This window comes from Alnus glutinosa, chromosome 8, assembly GCF_958979055.1.
Source record: "Alnus glutinosa chromosome 8, dhAlnGlut1.1, whole genome shotgun sequence".
NCBI lineage: Eukaryota > Viridiplantae > Streptophyta > Magnoliopsida > Fagales > Betulaceae > Alnus > Alnus glutinosa.
Window position 1 is genome coordinate 16,403,966 of NC_084893.1, and position 18,468 is coordinate 16,422,433.

The 18,468-nt window shown below is 41.6% G+C and overlaps 1 protein-coding gene across 3 annotated transcripts in view; it reads left to right on the forward strand.

Annotated features, from left to right (window-relative positions):
- The first annotated feature begins 2,896 nt into the window (after positions 1–2,896).
- LOC133875200 (DNA repair protein recA homolog 1, chloroplastic) overlaps positions 2,897–18,468 on the forward strand; it is a 42,908-nt gene continuing 27,336 nt past the window's right edge. Inside the window, exons 1-4 of one of the 3 annotated variants that reach the window (XM_062313241.1) lie at positions 3,097–3,236; positions 5,279–5,342; positions 6,473–6,564; positions 6,694–6,769. In XM_062313241.1, coding sequence (XP_062169225.1) covers positions 5,337–5,342; positions 6,473–6,564; positions 6,694–6,769 — 174 coding nt within the window. In that variant the 5' untranslated portion in view covers positions 3,097–3,236; positions 5,279–5,336. Of the gene's footprint in view, positions 3,237–5,278; positions 5,343–6,472; positions 6,565–6,693; positions 6,770–18,468 lie in introns of all 3 variants that reach the window. The other 2 variants (XM_062313240.1, XM_062313238.1) reach the window with 2 other exon arrangements.

Sequence of the window (18,468 nt, forward strand, 5' to 3'; positions counted from 1 at the left end):
TCACCTCCATTAGGACCTCATGAATCGACGTGTTGAGGGGTGTGAAGTTGTAATCCTTAAACTTCTTACGTGGTTTTGTCTCGGTTGTTTGCTCCCCTTGCGGGTTTTTCTTCTTCTTCTTCTTCTTCCTCTCGGGATTTTCGGGATCCGAGACTTGGATCTGCCCGGAGCCGAGAATGGCTGGGAGTGTTTCTTCCTGGTTTATGAATTCCTCCACTTTGTCCATAAACTCCAGCAGGGTCTCAGGTTGACGATGGGCAAGTTAGGCCATCAGGGGCCCATCAACTCGTATGCCTTGGTATAGAGCAACATATACCATTTCGTCCATAGGGCTCTCCGCAAACAATTTTGCCTGATTAAATCGCATGACGAAATCCTTTAAGGATTCGTCATCCTGGTGGCGCAACGGCATTAGATGACCCAAAGGCTTTTTGCATGTGCGTCCCACCATAAATTGGACCAGAAACTTTCTTCTCGAAGTGTCAAAGCTGTCGATTGACTTCGGGGGGAGTTTCATTAACCAATCTCGGGCATTTCTGGACAAGTTAAGAGGAAAGGCTCAACAGGCTACCTCTGTCGGGGTTCCGTGGAGATCCAAATGAGCTTGGTAATTATCCAAATGCTCAATTGGATCTTCAATCCTAGTAAAGGTTACAATACTTGGGACCTTGAACTTCTCGGGAAGAAGAACTGCAGCTATTTGATTGGTGAAGGGTGAAGCTGTACAGTGCAGCAAACTATTTTCTACTAAAGAAGTTCTGCCTTTTTCTTTTTGATAGACCTTCTGTTGAAGGCGATTGTATTTCTCATCCAAGGAGGCCACCACTTCTCTCAATCTTTTCTTCTTCCACTGGCGAGGATTCCTTCCATGTCCATCATCGTGAGAATTGTCCCCGAGTTGGTTGTCCCCGAAAGGCCCTCTACCCTCGGGATTCGTATCTCCATCTTGATGGCCATTGCTTTGACCATTGCTTTCATCTCCTCCTCCTTCATTTATGTTCGATTCTTTCGAGATTTGCGCTAGTAATCGCGTATTTTGATCAGTAAGGGCTTCCATATCTCTGGACATTTGAGCGATCCGAGCCTCTAGGGTGGCCATTTGTTAGTTGTTCGATGGTCCTCCCGTCTTGGGTGGATGGTTTGCCTTCTCGAGATCTGTGGATCTTGTGCGCACCATCACCGATATATTTATGAGAAATAAATGAAAATCGTTCTCACAGATGGCGCCAAACTGTTAAGATAGTTTCTGGTACGGTGGCACAAGCTTTTGGAAAGTCCTTCTATCACTCTTGTAAAACAATAAATGTTAGTAAAGGAGTTTGCTGGGGGTGCCAGTTTCTCCCACTCCGATGCTTAAGTCAATCTTTGGGAGAATTTATATCAAGCCTTTATAATCAATAATTTATCTGAAGAATACCTGGTGGTGTGCACATATTTATAGGTGGGACTTGAACCATTTACACATAATAATATGGGAACTAACTCCCTAATTCCGAGGGATTATCTTGGGATACCCGGGATTTGTACAGTCCGGGTTTCTTGGGATTTGATGCCTTTGAGATACTCTCGGCTTCTCATGGATTATTCCTGGCTGAGTGCTTTTGTTTCTTGATGAGTCCTAGTTGAAACTATTAATGTAGTTGGCCATTTTTTAGGATTTATACATGTAGATGGGCTTGCATGAATTAAATAAGCCAATCTACTAACTATTGAGAATATTTCTCAACAAGATTTAAGACGTAACTCTTTGGAAACAAGGGCTGTTGCTATGCCTCCTTCTTACTTGGAAAAAGGGGGGGGGGGGGGGGGGGGGGGATGTGCATTTTCTTTTCAATAGAATGATGACACTATCTCAAGAGTAATGCTATAGAAGTCCTCATTGTGTCCTTACAAGTGTCATGTGGCTTTAAAATTATTATTGGATCAAAATTCAATAATGATCATCTTAAATTTAATTGTGATTTTAAAAGTCACATGACATTTGAGAGGACTCTAATCCTCATTATAGAATTATTCATATCTAAATGATGAACATATATGCCAATTATAGTCCGAGTAATGCTACATATCACCCTTATGTTCCCCTTCAAAATTAATGTGGTTCTTAAAATCACCATTAAATTTATTATAGATCACTATTGAATTTTTATCTAATGGTGATTTTAAGAGCCACATCAATTTTGGGGGGACACAAGGGAGACATTGGGGTTATATGTAGCATTACTTAGTCATTATAGTCCACACCATGTAACCGAAAGAAAAGTAAAAGACAAATTACATTAATATTACATTATATATGGCCTACAATTAGGGGCAGAACTATAATTTTAGGAAAGGGGATAAAACTAGGGTAAAAATTGATTTTGGATGGTCCATTTCATAAAAAAATACTTAAAATTTTAAAAATAAATTTCAAAATTTTATGGAATTTTTTAAATTTTGGGTGGCTCGGGCCCCTAAGTTCCCCCCTAGTAGCTAGGGGCGGTTTCCCCCCTACTTACAAAAGTCAAATTTTGGATTTAAATTTTCATATTTTATTATTCAACATGAATACAATTGAAATAAATTGCAAACGGAGTGATGAAAATAGAGGACCTTTAAGCTCAAAATGGGAGTCCTATATACTACACCCTCATTTCATTGGACTGAATTGGTAGTTTAATGTACCTAAATATCACAACGGTTAGTTAGTAGAGCTTTATAAGAAATGATTGTTACTCAATTGAGAGTTTAAAGCATATTTAAACCCAAATAAGTAAAATAAAAGAAAGAAAGAAAATTCTAGAACGAGGGTTTGGGTTTAAGAAAAGACCGAAAAAAACCCAATCCATGTCCCCACCCCCCCCCAAAAAAAAAGAGAAAAAAAAAAGAAAAAAAGAAAAAGAAAAAGAAAAATGAAAATCTTCATATGCAACAGACTACAGGAGAGGGTATATCCGCAGGAGCAGCATAGAGTTGAAGTCGTAGCCAGCAACAGCAACAGAGCTGCGGAGAGGATAATGGATTTGATGTTCCCTCAAAATCTAAAAGCCAACACCCTCTCTTCAAAAGCATGCCCTTGGCCATCATCATCGTCACGCTTCTTCTTTCCTTGTCCTCAGAGGAGCTTAAAATGTTGGCCTACACGCATCCTAACCCCAGCCTCCAAGCTTAAGCAAGTCAGAATTCGTAGCGAGTTCGAAGGCAAAGTAAATGGCGCTCACTCCGCCGATTTCGACCCCCGCTTCCTCGACCGGGTCTGCTCCTCTTTCCTTTTCTTCTTCGTCACCTCCGCTTTGCAATTATATCTCCTTCATATCATGCACGCATGTGGGTTTTCTTCTATCGAAGCTTTTGATTTACTCGGACCCATTTTTTGTTTTTCCCTAACCTTACTATTTATGCCTCCTAAAATGCACTACTGAGAGACTTAACGGCTTTTGGTTTGATTTGGAGGTGAAAAGTTGCAATTTTTACCACTTTCGTTTTGCATTCTTGTGCAAATTAAATTTCTTTTATGCTCCATTTCAGTAATACAGCAGAGACATGTGGTTATGTCCTCCATTGTGTCCGCAGGCATGCATCTGTGTGGTGTGTGCCTTTGTGTGTGAGTGAGTAAACCCCTACTTCAATCTTCTGTTTATGTCCAATGACTTATTTTGAATCAATATTTTATCCAGCTCATTATTCAACTGTATCACATCCAATTGTCTTGTGAGATTTATGATATTGTAAGATAATGTATTGAATTGATTTTCTGGTTACTGGTTTGTGCATGTCCCCAATGGCCCATATGATAAATGATCTTCTTCACATCTTATCCTCCCATAACATGGAAGGTAGTTTCTATAATGACGTAGTCCTTGCATGCTTTACTTTCCGTGTTCTAGTTTAAATTTCATCTGGTTAATTGGCCCAAGGTTTGTTCCCCTATTTCAAGTGGTGGCTTGGGCATCAGGAATTTGAGGCTCTTCAATAAGGCTCTTTTAGGGAAGTGGCTGTGGCGCTATATCCATGAGAGAGAGGCTTGGTGGAAATTAGTTGTGGATGCAAAGTTTGGACCTACTCGGGATGGTTGGTGTTCTTTAGACCCCCCTGGGTCTCACGGAGTGGGGCTTTGGAAGAATATAAGGAAGGGATGGAGTTCGTTTCGCAACCATATCAGACTCATGTTGGGAAATGGATCTAGGATCCGCTTTTGGGATGATGTGTGGTGTGGTGAGGTGCCTCTCAAGGAAGCTTTCCCAGTTTTGTATGATATTGCACGTGACAAGGATGCTCTTGTAGCAGATCATTTGGTTGTGGTGAGTGGGTCTTATCAGTGGGATGTTAGCTTTTTCCGAGCGGCCCATGACTGGGAGGTGGATGTTCTGGCCTCTTTTTTCTCTTTGTTGTACTCTTCCAGAGTGAACTACGAGGGGGAGGATAAGCTTTGGTGGTCTCCTTCTCACTAAGGGAAATTTGATGTTAGATCTTTCTATAAGACTCTTGCTTGCAAAGAGGCTATTCATTTTCCTTGGAAAAGTATTTGGCGGACCAAGGTTCCTTTGAAAGTGGCTTTCTTTGCTTGGACGGCAGCGCATGGGAAGATCCTTACTTTGGACAATCTCAGGAAGAAGCGGGTCATAGTGATTGATAGATGTTGCATGTGCAAAATGAATGGGGAGTCAGTGGATCATCTTCTTCTCCATTGTGAGGTTGCTCGCGCTTTGTGGAACGCCATCTTTAGTCGCTTCAGTTTGTCTTGGGTTATGCCTCTTCGGGTGGTAGGTTTATTCGCTTGTTGGTGGACGGGTGGCCGCTCCCGGAGTGCAGTCGTGTGGAAGATGGTCCCTTGTTGCCTTATGTGGTGCTTATGGAGGGAACGCAATGATAGGCAGTTTGAGGACAAAGAAAGAACTACTGAGGATCTCATTTCCTTTTTCTTTCATTCTTTGTACTCTTGGTCGGCTGCGTTCCTTGCACCCTTATCGTTTAGCTTTAATGATTTCCTTGTACTGTTTTCTATTTCCACTTAGATGCCTTTCTTGTATACTTCCCGTGTACTTGATCGCTCTTTGCGCTTTTTAATGATATTTTTTACTTATCAAAAAAAAAAAAAAAACTATCCCTAAGTGCCTGAATCTTGATTCTTCTGACGTTCAAGACTGGTATTAGTACAAGAGTAAAACTCTATATTATTAGATTGCATTTTTTTTTCCTTTTTATGCTAGTGCTCAACACTTGGATGTATTGTTCATATTCTGGTCTGTCCAAAATTGGTGTTTGTGAACCATTCATAATGATCTGATTGTTGCAGACTATTTGAGGACTGACTCAGGACAGACTATTTGCTAGAAGGGATATTGGTCCTTGGCATGCTTGTAAGTAGTAGATGGATATAATATTGGTTACATGAGTAGGCACTGGAGCATGCATTATGGGGGAACTGTTGAGGCCCTCTATGCACATACCGTTACAAATTCACAATGCTACTTGCACCCCTTCACTTTGCCTTGCTTTATCAGTAGTGACACGACATTACAATAAGGGCTTGGCTAGTAGACACTTGAAAATGGTGGGAAGCCTTTTGAGAACAAATGAATCCAACACTTGCGGAAGTACTTGCATTCAACGTCCATACTCTAGTCTATGTAATAAAGTTTATGGCCCACATTTGAGATTCTTATGCTCTGAAGCATGCATTATGGGGGAACTGTCGAGGTCCTCTATGCAAATACCGTTACAAATTCACAATGCTACTTGCACCCTTCACTTCGCCTTGCTTTATCAGTACTGACACGACATTACAATAAGGGCTTGGCTAGTAGACTCTTGAAAATAGTGGGAAACCTTTTGAGAACAAATGAATCCAACACTTGCGGAAGTACCTGCATTCAACGTTCATACTCTTGTCTATGAAATAAAGTTTATGGCCCATATTTGAGATTCTTATGCTCTACTTTTAGGGATTTTGAATTTATTTATATATTTATTTATTTTGGTTTATGTTTTATGATCGGATGTGTTCTGTTAAATCACCGCTTATTCCAAAAGTTTAAGTCGATAGAAAATAATATATTTAATCATTTAGTTAATACTTTAACATTTTCATTCAAATGTGGGCTCAAACTTCTACTTAATAAGTGAGGCCCAACACGTGGAATATTTAACAATATGATTAAAAAATTGTAGAGTCAGGGTTCAAATTTAAGACCTCTGTTTTGATACCATGTTGTCTTCATAAGTAATTCAATCTTATTAGAAAGCGTAGAGATACCGTGTTAAATCACAACTTATCCCCAAAAGCTTAAGTTGATAGGAAATTGTATATTTAATCATTTAATTAATTCTTTAACATGTTCTCATTTAAGTTTCTATCCATGCTATTTGCTTTTACAAATGTAGTTGAGGAGTTGGACCATGACCCTTGCATTATTTATAGGATGCTAAACGGTCTTATGGTTGACCAAGTTACAGTAGATTAGATCTAATATTGTTACTTCTTCTTCAGCAAAAAGCACTGGAAGCAGCAATGAACGATATCAATAACTCATTCGGAAAAGGAAGTGTTACGAGATTAGGCAGTGCTGGTGGTGCTTTGGTGTATGTGTTCTCTGTCATAAAAATAAAATTTTCTAACCCCTCTTAAGCAGCATCATGGGGCATTCACCAGGCCCACTTGTGGCATTTTGACTAGAGCGTAGATTTTGTAACATTTTTTGTGTATTGCAGTGAAACATTTCCCAGTGGCTGTATGACGTTAGACTTTGCCTTAGGTGGTGGCCTTCCCAAAGGAAGAATTGTAGAGGTATTACCTCTTTTTTGTCTTCATGCTTCTTCTTTACTTTGGTGTTTTTGTTTACATTTTCATGAGTCAAACATGCTTTGGTTCCACTGAGAATCAGAATTAACTTCTTGTCTGTAGATAGTTATTTGATACAATAGCCTATATGCTGGTTGAAGAGGGTGGTGAGATAAACCATTATCCTACTGCAATAGTTTTCTTGATGGCATTGTATGACAGGATCTCAAAAACTTGATTTTGCACATGGATAAAGAATGTGCAGTTCTGTATATCGAATCAAGTATAGACATCTCACTTGAAAAACCATACAACCGTTAAAAGAGAACTCAAAATAAGTATAGTAAGCTACTTTATTTCATTTTATTTTTATTTGGTAAGGTAGATCTATTATATTCAACTCTTATCTTCATCTATGTACTTATAATAGCCATCATACTCTAAATATGGCTTCCTAGGTAAGTCGTGGATCTTCTAAAGCTCACTTAGAGGAAGGCTTTGAGGCAAGCAGCAGATTTTTATTAAAATACTAAAATTCATTGACTCACTTTTTAGATTGGGCTATAGTCTATGTTCATTCTTCCTCCTTTTCGAATCTTTTAAACCTTGTAATCTTTTTAGATTTTGGACACCTTTAGTGTGGTTGTCTCTCTTGTATATATTTCGTGTACAAGGGTTGTGCCAATTTTTCTTTGCAATAAAATTATTACTTACAATAGCTTCTAAGTTTTTGGTTTCTGCTTAAATTTATTTTCTTTTCTCTTTGATAGCTAAGGGCATGCTAGAAGTGGTTGTGACAAATAATGATATTCCTTGCTTCTCATTTTGCTTCTTTCTGTTTGCAATCAACTGCATGAATCATGTTTTGTCAAAATGCTCGAACCATATATTTATAGCTAGTTTGGTCATCATTTTGTCTATTGCTTCCTTAACACAAGACTTAAAGCTATCCATTTGACCAACCAGTAATAGAGCAAGACAAATTAAGCTACTGTGAAGACCTGTCATAAGTCTATCGAATGACCCTCCACAAAATTTTGTAACTGAGCTTTTGGCATCATCATGCTTTTCGTTCTTCTATTCCACTCAACTTGTCATCTTTTGGATTGTGTTTAATCCTTTCGCTTGACCAAAAGAGTGCGTAAAACTGGTTTTCTCTGGTTTCTCCTTTTCCGAACTCGCTTGGTGTTGGTTTTTGGCTGGTGTTGTTGAGGGGCTGTTCGTGGGAGTTTCGTGCTGGGGTGTATGCCGGTGGGCTTTGCGTCTGGGTGGCCTTCCTCGCCTGTCATTATGCTTTCTTTCTCTGGGTTGGTCTTATAAGTTCGGGTATTTCTGCGATGGAAAGGAATTTTTTCGGTGGAGTCGAAGTCCTTTTCTCTCTCGGTTTCGGAGGGGGCTTCGATGGTGCGGGTGGAGGAGAAGAGAAAAAGCTTCGTTGGGGCAATCGTCTTGAGCACTCAGTGTTCAGATTGGCTTGCGTCGACGTTTGAGACTCTCTTGGGTTTCTCTGGTGATCATGACTTCGTCAAATCCTTTAGGGAAGGGTCTAAACTTCTGATTGCCCGTAGAGGTGAAAATAAAGCTGGCCGGTTCTTAGAGGCGGCAGCCTATGGGTTGGGTGGTCGGAGAGGGCTCTTTCTGATCCCTGAGGGGCGCGGTGGATGGGGTTGGCGTAAGTTTTCCGGTGAGTTGAGAACGGTTTCTGTTTCTCTCTCTGTGGGTTGCGGGCTTGGTTTGTCTGCGTCAGACAAGAAGGTTGGGAAAGTAGAAGGGGCAAAGTTGAGCATAGGTCTGGATTCTCTTGGAGCCACAGAAGGGTCTCCGTTTTCTGGTGGTTTTCCGACGGGTGTTAAGCTAGGAAAGGGAACTGGCCCTCTGTTGTTCGCGGAGGTGGTGCGCTCGGGAGCAACCGACTCTGCCTTGGGTTGCCGGTCGCCGGGTCATAAGTCGGGTTCATGGGATGCGGCAAAGGTCGTTGATGTTAGGTTAGTGGCGGGATGGTGTGATTTGAAGAAGTAGCCGCCAGTGGATTGCTCCGCCATGGAGAAGCAAGCGCCTGATCCCCTGGGTAAGGACCTTCGTGTTGATGAGCGTCTTAGTTCCAGAGTTTGCGTCAGTTGTTCGGCTTGCGTGTCTGGGGTAGCCGTTGTTGAGGGTGACACTTCACTGCAAAGGGAAAGCGTATCTGGAGTGTTCGGGCAGATTCTAGAGATCCTTGGGCGTCTATCTAGTGCTTTGATTTGGGCTTGTGGGTCTTTGAAGAGAATGGGCTTTAAGTCCTCTGTTGGGCTTAAACACAGGTTGGGTTTTGTGGCGGGCCGGATGCTTAAGAGGTGTAAGGCTGCTATTAAAGGGTCCCGGTTTCGGGATGGGACTAAGGTGCTTAAGCCCTTTGCCAAGAGGGCTGCTGTATCGGCTCCTGAGTCGGTTTCGGGGCGAGTCTCGGCTCCAGATTTGGGTTGTCCGGCACAGGAAGCGGTAGGCGTTTCGACTGCTACTTTTCCGGCGTTTGTTGAGCATTCCTCTTCCATTCCTTCGGTGGTTTCTGCCCCGGAGGTTGTCTCGAAGAAGTCTTCGTTCTCTTCTGAGGATTCTATGACTTTGGGGTCTGCGTCTTCAGGATCAGCGTCGCCGGTGGCTGGGTTTTCTTTTCCCCCTGTAGCTTCTTCCAGATTGGAGGGGATCTCTCCGGTAGTTTTGGGTTTCTCTTTAGCGCCCCTGGTAGCTCCTACCAGATATGATGGGACACCTCCGGTTCCTTCTTTTTCAGGGGCGGTTGAGTTGGGGAAGAGGTTGCGTTTATCTTCTCCTCCTGTGCTGTTGGATTCTAAGCCGTTTCAGAAGTACTTTCGGAAGGCTAGGGAAGCCAGAAAAATGCATTTGGACAGTTTATCCGTTGCCGATGCTTTGGAAGCTTTAAGGCCAGGTGCTATAGTGCCTAGGGCTATTTCTCGGGTTCCTCCTGCTAGAGAGCTAGTCGAGACAGTGGCTCTTGCGCTTCTAGTGCAGGATTCTGCTGTTCTGGCAGTGTCCATGAAGGATAAGGGTAGTTCTCCCGCGCAGTAGAGGGGTTTTCTTCGGCGGGGGTTTCTCAATCCATGCCCTGCGTCGATTCCGATTGTTAAAGAAGGTGCGGCGGCTTCGAGTTCTTTTATCTCCATTAAGGGAGAGGATAGTTTGACCCAATCTCAAAAGTGGCCAGTGGGTTTTGGTCCGTCAAGGGAGGTGGTTGCTCAGGAGCAGGGCGATGAGTTATGGGATGGGGAGGATGACGATTTCCCTCTCCCTTTGGGTGTCTTTCCTCCCGATTGGGCTGTAGATTGGGAGTTGGAAAGTGATGAGGGTTTGGACCTGTCCTTGGCGATTTTGGATGCCATTGAAGAGAACTTCCATCGGGGAGTTAAGGCAGCGCGCCCAAAGTCCAAGGGTAGGAGGGAAGTTTCGAATTTGGCAAGCTCCATCAACTATGGGGATTCTTGTGCTTCCTCCCGACGCAGGAAAGGCAAGGCGCACATGGTGTAGGGCTGGGTGGGTTGATCGGGTTTTCTTGTGGGTTTTGAGGGTTTTGTTGGGTTGGGGTGCTTGTGGGGTTGGTTTGGGTGTTTGTTGGAGACTTCTTTGGGTTTTAGGGTTGTTCCTTGTGGGTTTGTTTGGTTTTTCTTTTTGTAGGTTGGCTTTGGTTGTTCCTGTGTATACTCCCAGTGTACTTAGGGGCGCCTTACGCTTTTTATAAAATTTTCTTATAAAAAAAAAATTATTACTTACAGAAAAAAAAAAAAAAAAATTCTTTTGATAAGAACATTAAAACCCATTACCCACATTAAAGGATATGTCGTTTAGGAAAGAGTTGCATCTATTCCCCTTCCACAAAGCCACCACATGAGGATGCTTTGCTTTTTGCTTACTTTCTGTTATAGGGTTTGCATCGGAAGAAAATAGAGGAAGAGGAGGCTAATGTGTATATATATTGTAAAATTCATTACAAATACCAAAATACCCCTGTAACAAATATATTCTTTTAACCCTAAGCTCTTCCAAAACTCCCCCTCAAGTTGGAGGATATATATTATATAAGCTCAGCTTGGAACAAATAAACTCTAACATCTTTCGACACAAGGATTTTATAAACATATCAACTAACTGGTCTCCAGACTTAACGAATGTTGTAGATATATCTCCATTAAGTATCTTATTCGAAGAAAATGACAATCAACCTTAATGTGCTTGGTCCTTTTATGAAAAATTGGGTCAGATGCTATATGGAAAGCAGAAATTGGGTGACACTCTTAGGTGTATCGACAAGATGATAAACAAAAAGGGAAGTAGACGAACCAGTCATATGTTCATTTGCTCTAGAATCGATGACCTACGGGTCGCTAGTGACTAAGAATTGAGCATACTCATCTTACGGTATGGAAATCAAATCAGAATTCAGAGCTGGACCCAAACTAATAGGTGGTCCAGATGTGGTTGGATAATCCTCTTGGGAAGAAACTTGGTTGATAGACCCAAATGGTTTGCCTTATAAATCCCAAAAGTAATCCACAAAATGATTACTACGGCCTCAACGAGTGAATTTGCTAGGCTCACGGCTCTCAGTCCGACCACCACCTCGAGAATCACGTCCACCATGAGGACCACAACCACCTCTATCTCCACGTCCCCGACGGGAACTACGAGTAACGCCACGAGCGACATAAAAGCAGTGAGATCCCCATTGTGCTTAGACCTCAATTGAGAACCAGTATTAGAAAGAGTAGTGTGCTGAATCCAAGAAAAGACCTCAGGAAGAGATGGGAGCTTTGAACCACCCAAAATTTGCGTACAAACAGACTCAATACTCGAGTTTCAAAGTCGAAAAGAAATTGAACTACATCCACATCTTGACGTTGCTTTTTCATAGTCTTCAAGTCAATGGAGAAGGGCTGATACATGTTTCTCTCCTTACAAATGAATGATGTGGTTTGCTTAAGTATATCAATAATAAATACCACTCGCAATAGTATTAATCTTTGTAGGATAGGACTATATAGAGGGTGTTAAACCTCAAGGGTTGCATTGGTTTTGCTATTAAGTATATTAAGATCTACTCTAACTTAATTCAAGAGAAAGATAAATTATTTGTTTTTGCTTTTGAAATTATATGCTGAAATATAGATGTAAAAACAGAGTTCAAATAGAAGGGAGTAAAGGATAGGATTTTATTTCACCACTATCCTCGTTTACTTATCAAAAAAAAAACAATGGGTAATTGTCTTTAACAAGAGAATTTCATTCTATGCATGATAAGACTCGTGTGGCTACAAGGACACATTGATGGCGTTAAAAAAATACTATCATCAAGAAATAAGTATAATCCATCTTTGGTTGGCACGGATCGTTCACCTAACCATTAAGATGCAGTACGATCTGTCTTTTATAGGCATGAACTATCAAATCTCTTAAGTGCTACACACAATAAAGGCATAAGCACCACTTATCTTAGGTTGGCACGAATTGTCCACTTACATTACATTAAACTAGGGTGTAGTACGAATCGTCTTCCTTAGGCATGACTTATCAAATTTTCTTGATTACGTGTAAAAAAAAACCGTTGCATTACCATCTTTCTCAGGGGCGGACGTAGGTTGTCCCCCCAATTTTTTTTAAGAATCTCATTTAGATAGCATTTTGACATGAAAGGTTTGCAATATTTATGTATTTGTGCCCCCTTCATAGAGTGAAAGGTAGGCTTTTGAAAGGAAAAAAGAAAAGAAAAAGTCGTATCCTTTTTCATTTTGAACTGAAAACGTGGGTGTGTTTGATTTTTTTTCAAGGTGGAGTTCTAAAATGAAATGTAAGTTCAGTACAAGTGGGAGGGTAGGACTTGTAATTTGATTTGATTTGGGATTCCACGCCTTTTTTTTTTTTTTTTTTTTTTTTTTTCACACTGACCAAGAAGGGGCAAAGCAGTGAATTGATGGCTATGACATTTCTTTTCCAATTTTCCCCTTTTACTTTTCAAATTTTAAACTTTCCATCTGAACTAGGGGTGTACAAGTGGGGTGGTTATTAACAGCTAACAACCGGTAATCGCCAACAATCCTTAACCGAAAAATTGAAAAATCGAAAAATAATCGCAACCGAATAACCCGGTACCTCGGTTGTGGTTACCGATTGAATAGTAATAATCAACATTAGTACCGGTATTTTTACTATCTGTAGCCATGAATATCACACTTTTTTTGTTTGTGCAGAAAGAAAAGTCCCTTTTGATGCATTCTTATTTTATATATTTTCAATAAATAAGGAAGTTTGTTCAACAAATATGCTATTTCTCTTTCTTCTTTAGGATGCTTTTTCTTTTTGGCTTTGAGAAACTCGTTCACTCTTACGCGAATAATAAGGTTTTGGAAGTAACTGATTATTTTTTGTTCACTGTATGGATAAGAGCAGCTGAACGCAAAGGCTATACGGATTTTGTATATAATTATATATATTAAAAATAAAAAATTATAAGTAATTAAAAATTTATATGAAAACCAGTTACCTAGTTAATAACCGGTTTTTAATAATCGGATAACCAGCAGTTGGTAATAACCGTAACCGGTTGCAGTTGCGGTTATTTAAATGGGAATAACTAGGTACCCCGGTTGCGGTTGTGTTTATTTCCTAATAACCGCAACTGCAACCGGTTGTACACCTCTAATCTGAACCCATCTCAAAATATCTCAAAGAACCAAACGAGTGAGAAATGGTGTGAGAGAGAGAACGATGAATGATGATTCACCATGAACCTCTCGCGCTAACGGACAACTTGCGAGCACATCCCCAGCCTTTGTGGTTGATTCAGCTCCGCCATGCCCTAACCATACTGACTTGAATTGTGCTGGTGAAGCTGAAACGCCAATCGTTTGTGCCTCATTCTCTTTGTTAAGGTCTTAGTATCGTCCCCCCACACAACAAAACCTATTCCGTCAAGGATCCTTCTCGTAATCACAAAAAATAAGAACGATTTGGGTTCAATCAAGATAAAAAGCTTTCTATGACAAGATAATGATCTCATCAAAATTGAATATAAGCATTAAAACCAATTACAAGAGTTTGCAATTCTTTAAGTTATACAACCATCATGCATATGCAGAAAATCCCAAAGAACACAATTAAGCCATTGTTACTTGGATAAGGCTACATCAACACCCTTTGAAGAAGTTAGCTACTCATGGAGGTGCTGGAATTGTTTTTTGTTGAATACATCTTTTATGCCAGCTCTCTCTTCTGTCAAGAATGTATTTTCCAATTTTCTATGTGAAGCACCACCCACTCTCTTTGGTTGAGTATATGTCATTAATATAGGGTAAAACAAAAACCCTAGTGGACACTAAAACACCTCTCTTCTATGATCTACTCGAATTAGGAGACCAGAGTTCTTTCCTTATTTGTCTCGGTTGTTACTGTCAGATGTGTGCTCCCTGAATGTGCTTGAGCCATTTTTAGGTGAGCTCGAGCCTTTTAGTGCACTCGAGCCATTTTCAGGTGCGCTTGAGCCATTTTTAGGTGTGTTCGAGTCCTTTTCCTTCACTAGCTCACTAAGATGTGTTCTAAGCCCGAGACTAATGGAATTGCTTGCATTTTCCCTAAGAACGTAAAAATACTAAAAAAAAAAAAACGAAAAATAACACAAAAACAATACAAAAACTTATTTTATAATGAAACTAAGGGATTAACATATGCGAGTTAAGGGGCTTGAAACATTCGGCGCTTATCACACCACAACTTAATTGTAGTATTCGTCCGCAGTCTATGCACCGTGCTCAAGCACAAAATAATGTTTACACCTCTTAAATTCGAGTGATATTCTCGGTACTAGAGTATATATGATTGAGATAATCCCAAATATCCTTGGTAGTAAGAAGATAAATACAAGTGGATCCAATGTGCTTTATGCTATTCATCATAAGAGAGAGAATTTGATTTTCTTGTTCCCAAAGGCTAGGGGAATCAGTGGCGGACCCAGGCCTGTAAAAATGGAGGGGCCAAATTGAAAACAAAAACTTTTGAGAGGGCAAAATTAAAAAAATTAAAAGATTAGAGGGTAAAATTTTAATTTAATTTAATTTTTTTTTTTGGGAAAAATTTTGGGGCTTGGGGGGGCCAGGGCCCCCCTTGGCCCCTATACAGGTCCGCCCTTGAGGGGAATTAGTGTTCAGAGGCTTATCCAAGGTTAAGTGATTATATTATCCTTTTCCTTTCAGAAAGACTTCGACAAATCATGGCCAATAAATATAATTCTTTCCATTTAGCTTCACAGAAGTCATAGGAGCGTTAACTAGGGAAGCCAAAGGAACAATTTCTGATTTAGTGGTCATAATGTTTTTTTATTTTTATTTTTTTTATAAGTAAGCAGAGAAATTTTACAAAAAGCGTAAAGGCACTCCTAAGCATACAGAAAGAATATAAAAAGGACACCAAAACAAAAAAAGAAAGAAAGAAAGAAAACAGATTTTGCAAAACCCAAAAAGAGGAGGAAACCCAAGCACCCTAACAGGAACAAGCCCACAAAACCCAGAGAACAATACATCACAGCAAGGGCTGTCTTGCCTTTCCCCGGCTAGAACCAAAACCTCTAACATCATAATTAATCGAGCTTAAGTTCTTCACCTCTCTACTCCCTTTAAACTTGAGACTGAAAACTTTTGAAGCTGCTCTTCATCAATTTTACACATCAAGTCCGAAAAGCCCTTCGCATTCCCCCGCGGGAGACCCCCAATGTTTGAAAACAGAAATCATTGACCCCTTCAAAATCACCTCCCCTTGAAGATTCACTCACCTCTAAGGAAGACGACAATAGAGGAGGGCACCCAAAACATTAGAGGGACCACAAGCTTCGACAGGGCAGCAATGCCCATCATCTTCTCACCCATAGATTGGGACGACGGGAGAGAAGACCCACCCACTTCAGTCGAAGGAATGACGACACCGCTCAGGAGAAGGAAGCCTGTTACGCACTTATGTGAGGCGCAAGAAAACCCTAGCAAATCCTGATGCTAACCACAGTGGCGGCTGAGGAGTATATGGAAGGTTGGGAGGGAAAAGTCTGTGCTTGGGGAGCACGACTTTTGGTAGGAAAGTCCTAAGAATAAGGGGTTGTGTTTCCCCAGTTGTAGCCTTAGAATAAGGAATTTACTTCCCAATTAGTAGCTGATTTGTAGGGAGCAAATAAAGGAAATTATAGTTTCCCTAAGACTGGAAATCAAGCAATTACTACTGTGTTTGTAATTCACCCTATTTATATGGGGTTTCGAATGAATAAAGATATGCAGAAAAAATTATCAACACAACTCCAGTAGTTGAAGGAGGCAGAGGTACCTCGAATACCTTGTATCCATTTCTACGTCCATCATAGGTAAGCCTAAGGGATTAGATCCTGCGGCCTTACCCATTGCCAAACCAGTCACTCGGTCTCAAACCCGGGTCCTTAACAAAGCCACACCGAAGAAGAGTCTTCTAGACCTCGTCATGAAAAGGCGTAGGTGCCAGAGAAGAGTGAGGACCCAGAGACAAAGGTGGGACGTTTAACGCTGCCACAACCTCGGTGATCAAGATGAACTTGAGGACCCAGAGACAAAGGTGGGACGTTTAACGCTGCCACAACCTCGGCGATCAAGTTCTCGTTCATCTTCGCATCTTTCAGCTTCTGAGAATACCTCAACAACTTCTTGGAGTCCGACGGGTAAATAGGTGTCTCGGACTCCGACATCACAGGTAGAGAGAAACAAAGTCTATCACCTAGCTTAGCCGCCTTAGAAGACGTTGAGCCACTAACATCCTTCCAAGATCGGGAAGGAATCGCCTGACTCAAAACCGTCTTCGGAGGAACACACTGAGTCTTGGTCTGCAACACAAGCGAACTACTAGCACCAGGCTGGGGCTTCGGACCCATCAAACCTTGACCCGTCAAAACCACCTCAGAAAACGGCTTGTTGGACTTAAAGAGAAACTTGGTCTTGGGCTTAAGTTGAAAAGAGTACCCTGAAAGCTTGCCAAAGGAGGGCCAATGTTTACGGGAGGGCCCACCACACGAAAAGTCCAACTCCAAAAGCCCTGCAAGAAATCGCTGCACAGCCCGCTCCACTTCAGCCTTCGCCCTTCTTGCCCAAAAAGGAGAAAGCTTCTTCTCCTTTCTTATGTTACATCCAACACCTTCAGATTCAGCATCAAAACAAAAGCGTTGCAAACCTAGATCAGAGAGCTTCTCACCAGACACTGAAACTCCAACAGCACACTCCACCATCCCTCAAGAATTGGATCCTAGCTGAGATTCGAAAAAATTACCCCACAGACCTCCATCAAAAGCTTGCTCAATACCCAGCGGACCAAGAGGCACAGTTGTAGAAGCCTTCGCTCGAAGCGCCGTTGTGTACGAAGGAAACTTTGAACCAAACTTCTCTCCTGACTCGGGAAAGACAAAAGAAGAAGAAGAAAGAGAGGGAGCAGCCATGTCTTCAAGAAAAGCCCCCACCTTACTCAACTCCCCTACAAACTGAGCCCAACCTCTCCCGTCAATACCCTCTGAGCCCTTGCTGACCCCCCTCAATATACATCGCCAATTCCAAGAAACGGCCGGCCTTGTTCTTACCTTGATGAACGATCAAGACTTACGGATCCTCCCGGATGGATTTGACGAAATCCTTCATCCCAGTGTTGTGCAACACCACCTCCACCGTTGCAACCAACCAGACTACATGGAAGACCCAAAGACACCACGCCAGCCAAACCCTTCTCTCTTCCAACCGCACCACCGCCACATCTTCCTTCACCGAGAAGAGAAAGGATTTTGCCTCGACAAAGAAACGTCACTCCATACCCTCGCACAAAAACAACCACCACCCGTGACCACCTCCGAGAAGGACGCTCCTGATGGACCTCCACGTGTAGCTCACATCGTCGCCGGAGTAGGGGACCTCAGCTGAAAAGACCCCCCCAAGAACCACTAGAGATGAGAGACAACAGGCTAGAACCACTAGAAAGAAGGAGTGCCTACCAACTCCGGTAGAAACCCACCAACAAACCTCTAGCGGCTTCCCGAGCTGCCCGAGAAAGGCCTACAAAGACTGGGAAAAGGACGAAGCTGAGTGTAGAATCCTGGAATGAAGAGACGAGACTTGAAGCTAGCGGGATGTGTGTACATGCGCCACCGCTAGCAGAGGAAGAGTGTTGGGACCTTTTTATTGTCAGCAAATGGTTGTTGGTGGAATTATAAAGAGTACAGTCTGCACCATTGTGAGAAGTTTTTTTTCTAGATAGTGGTCATAATGTTGATCGAACTCACCAATCAATGCAACAACAACAATAAATAAGCCAAATAATCCACCACAATAATGCAGCAGACAATCATCCACAACAACGAAACAAAACAATCAAAAACCTCGCAAACAATGCAGGAATAGGCCAAAGACAGCTCAAACCGAAGCAAATCAGCCAAAATATTGTAGAAAGAGAGAGGGACCGGTTGAAATACTGATGAACCACCCGAAAAGCAACACAAACCGGCCGATAAACTAGGACAACCAGTCTAAACCAGACTGACCTTGCCGAAAACACTAAGGATTAATCTGAACTGGCTGTAGAACACCGAAAACCGGACTGAACTGACTGAAAAAACTGAACTGAATCAGATCCAAATAGAAACTGGGGCTGAAGCTACTCTTAACGTTAATGAGGAA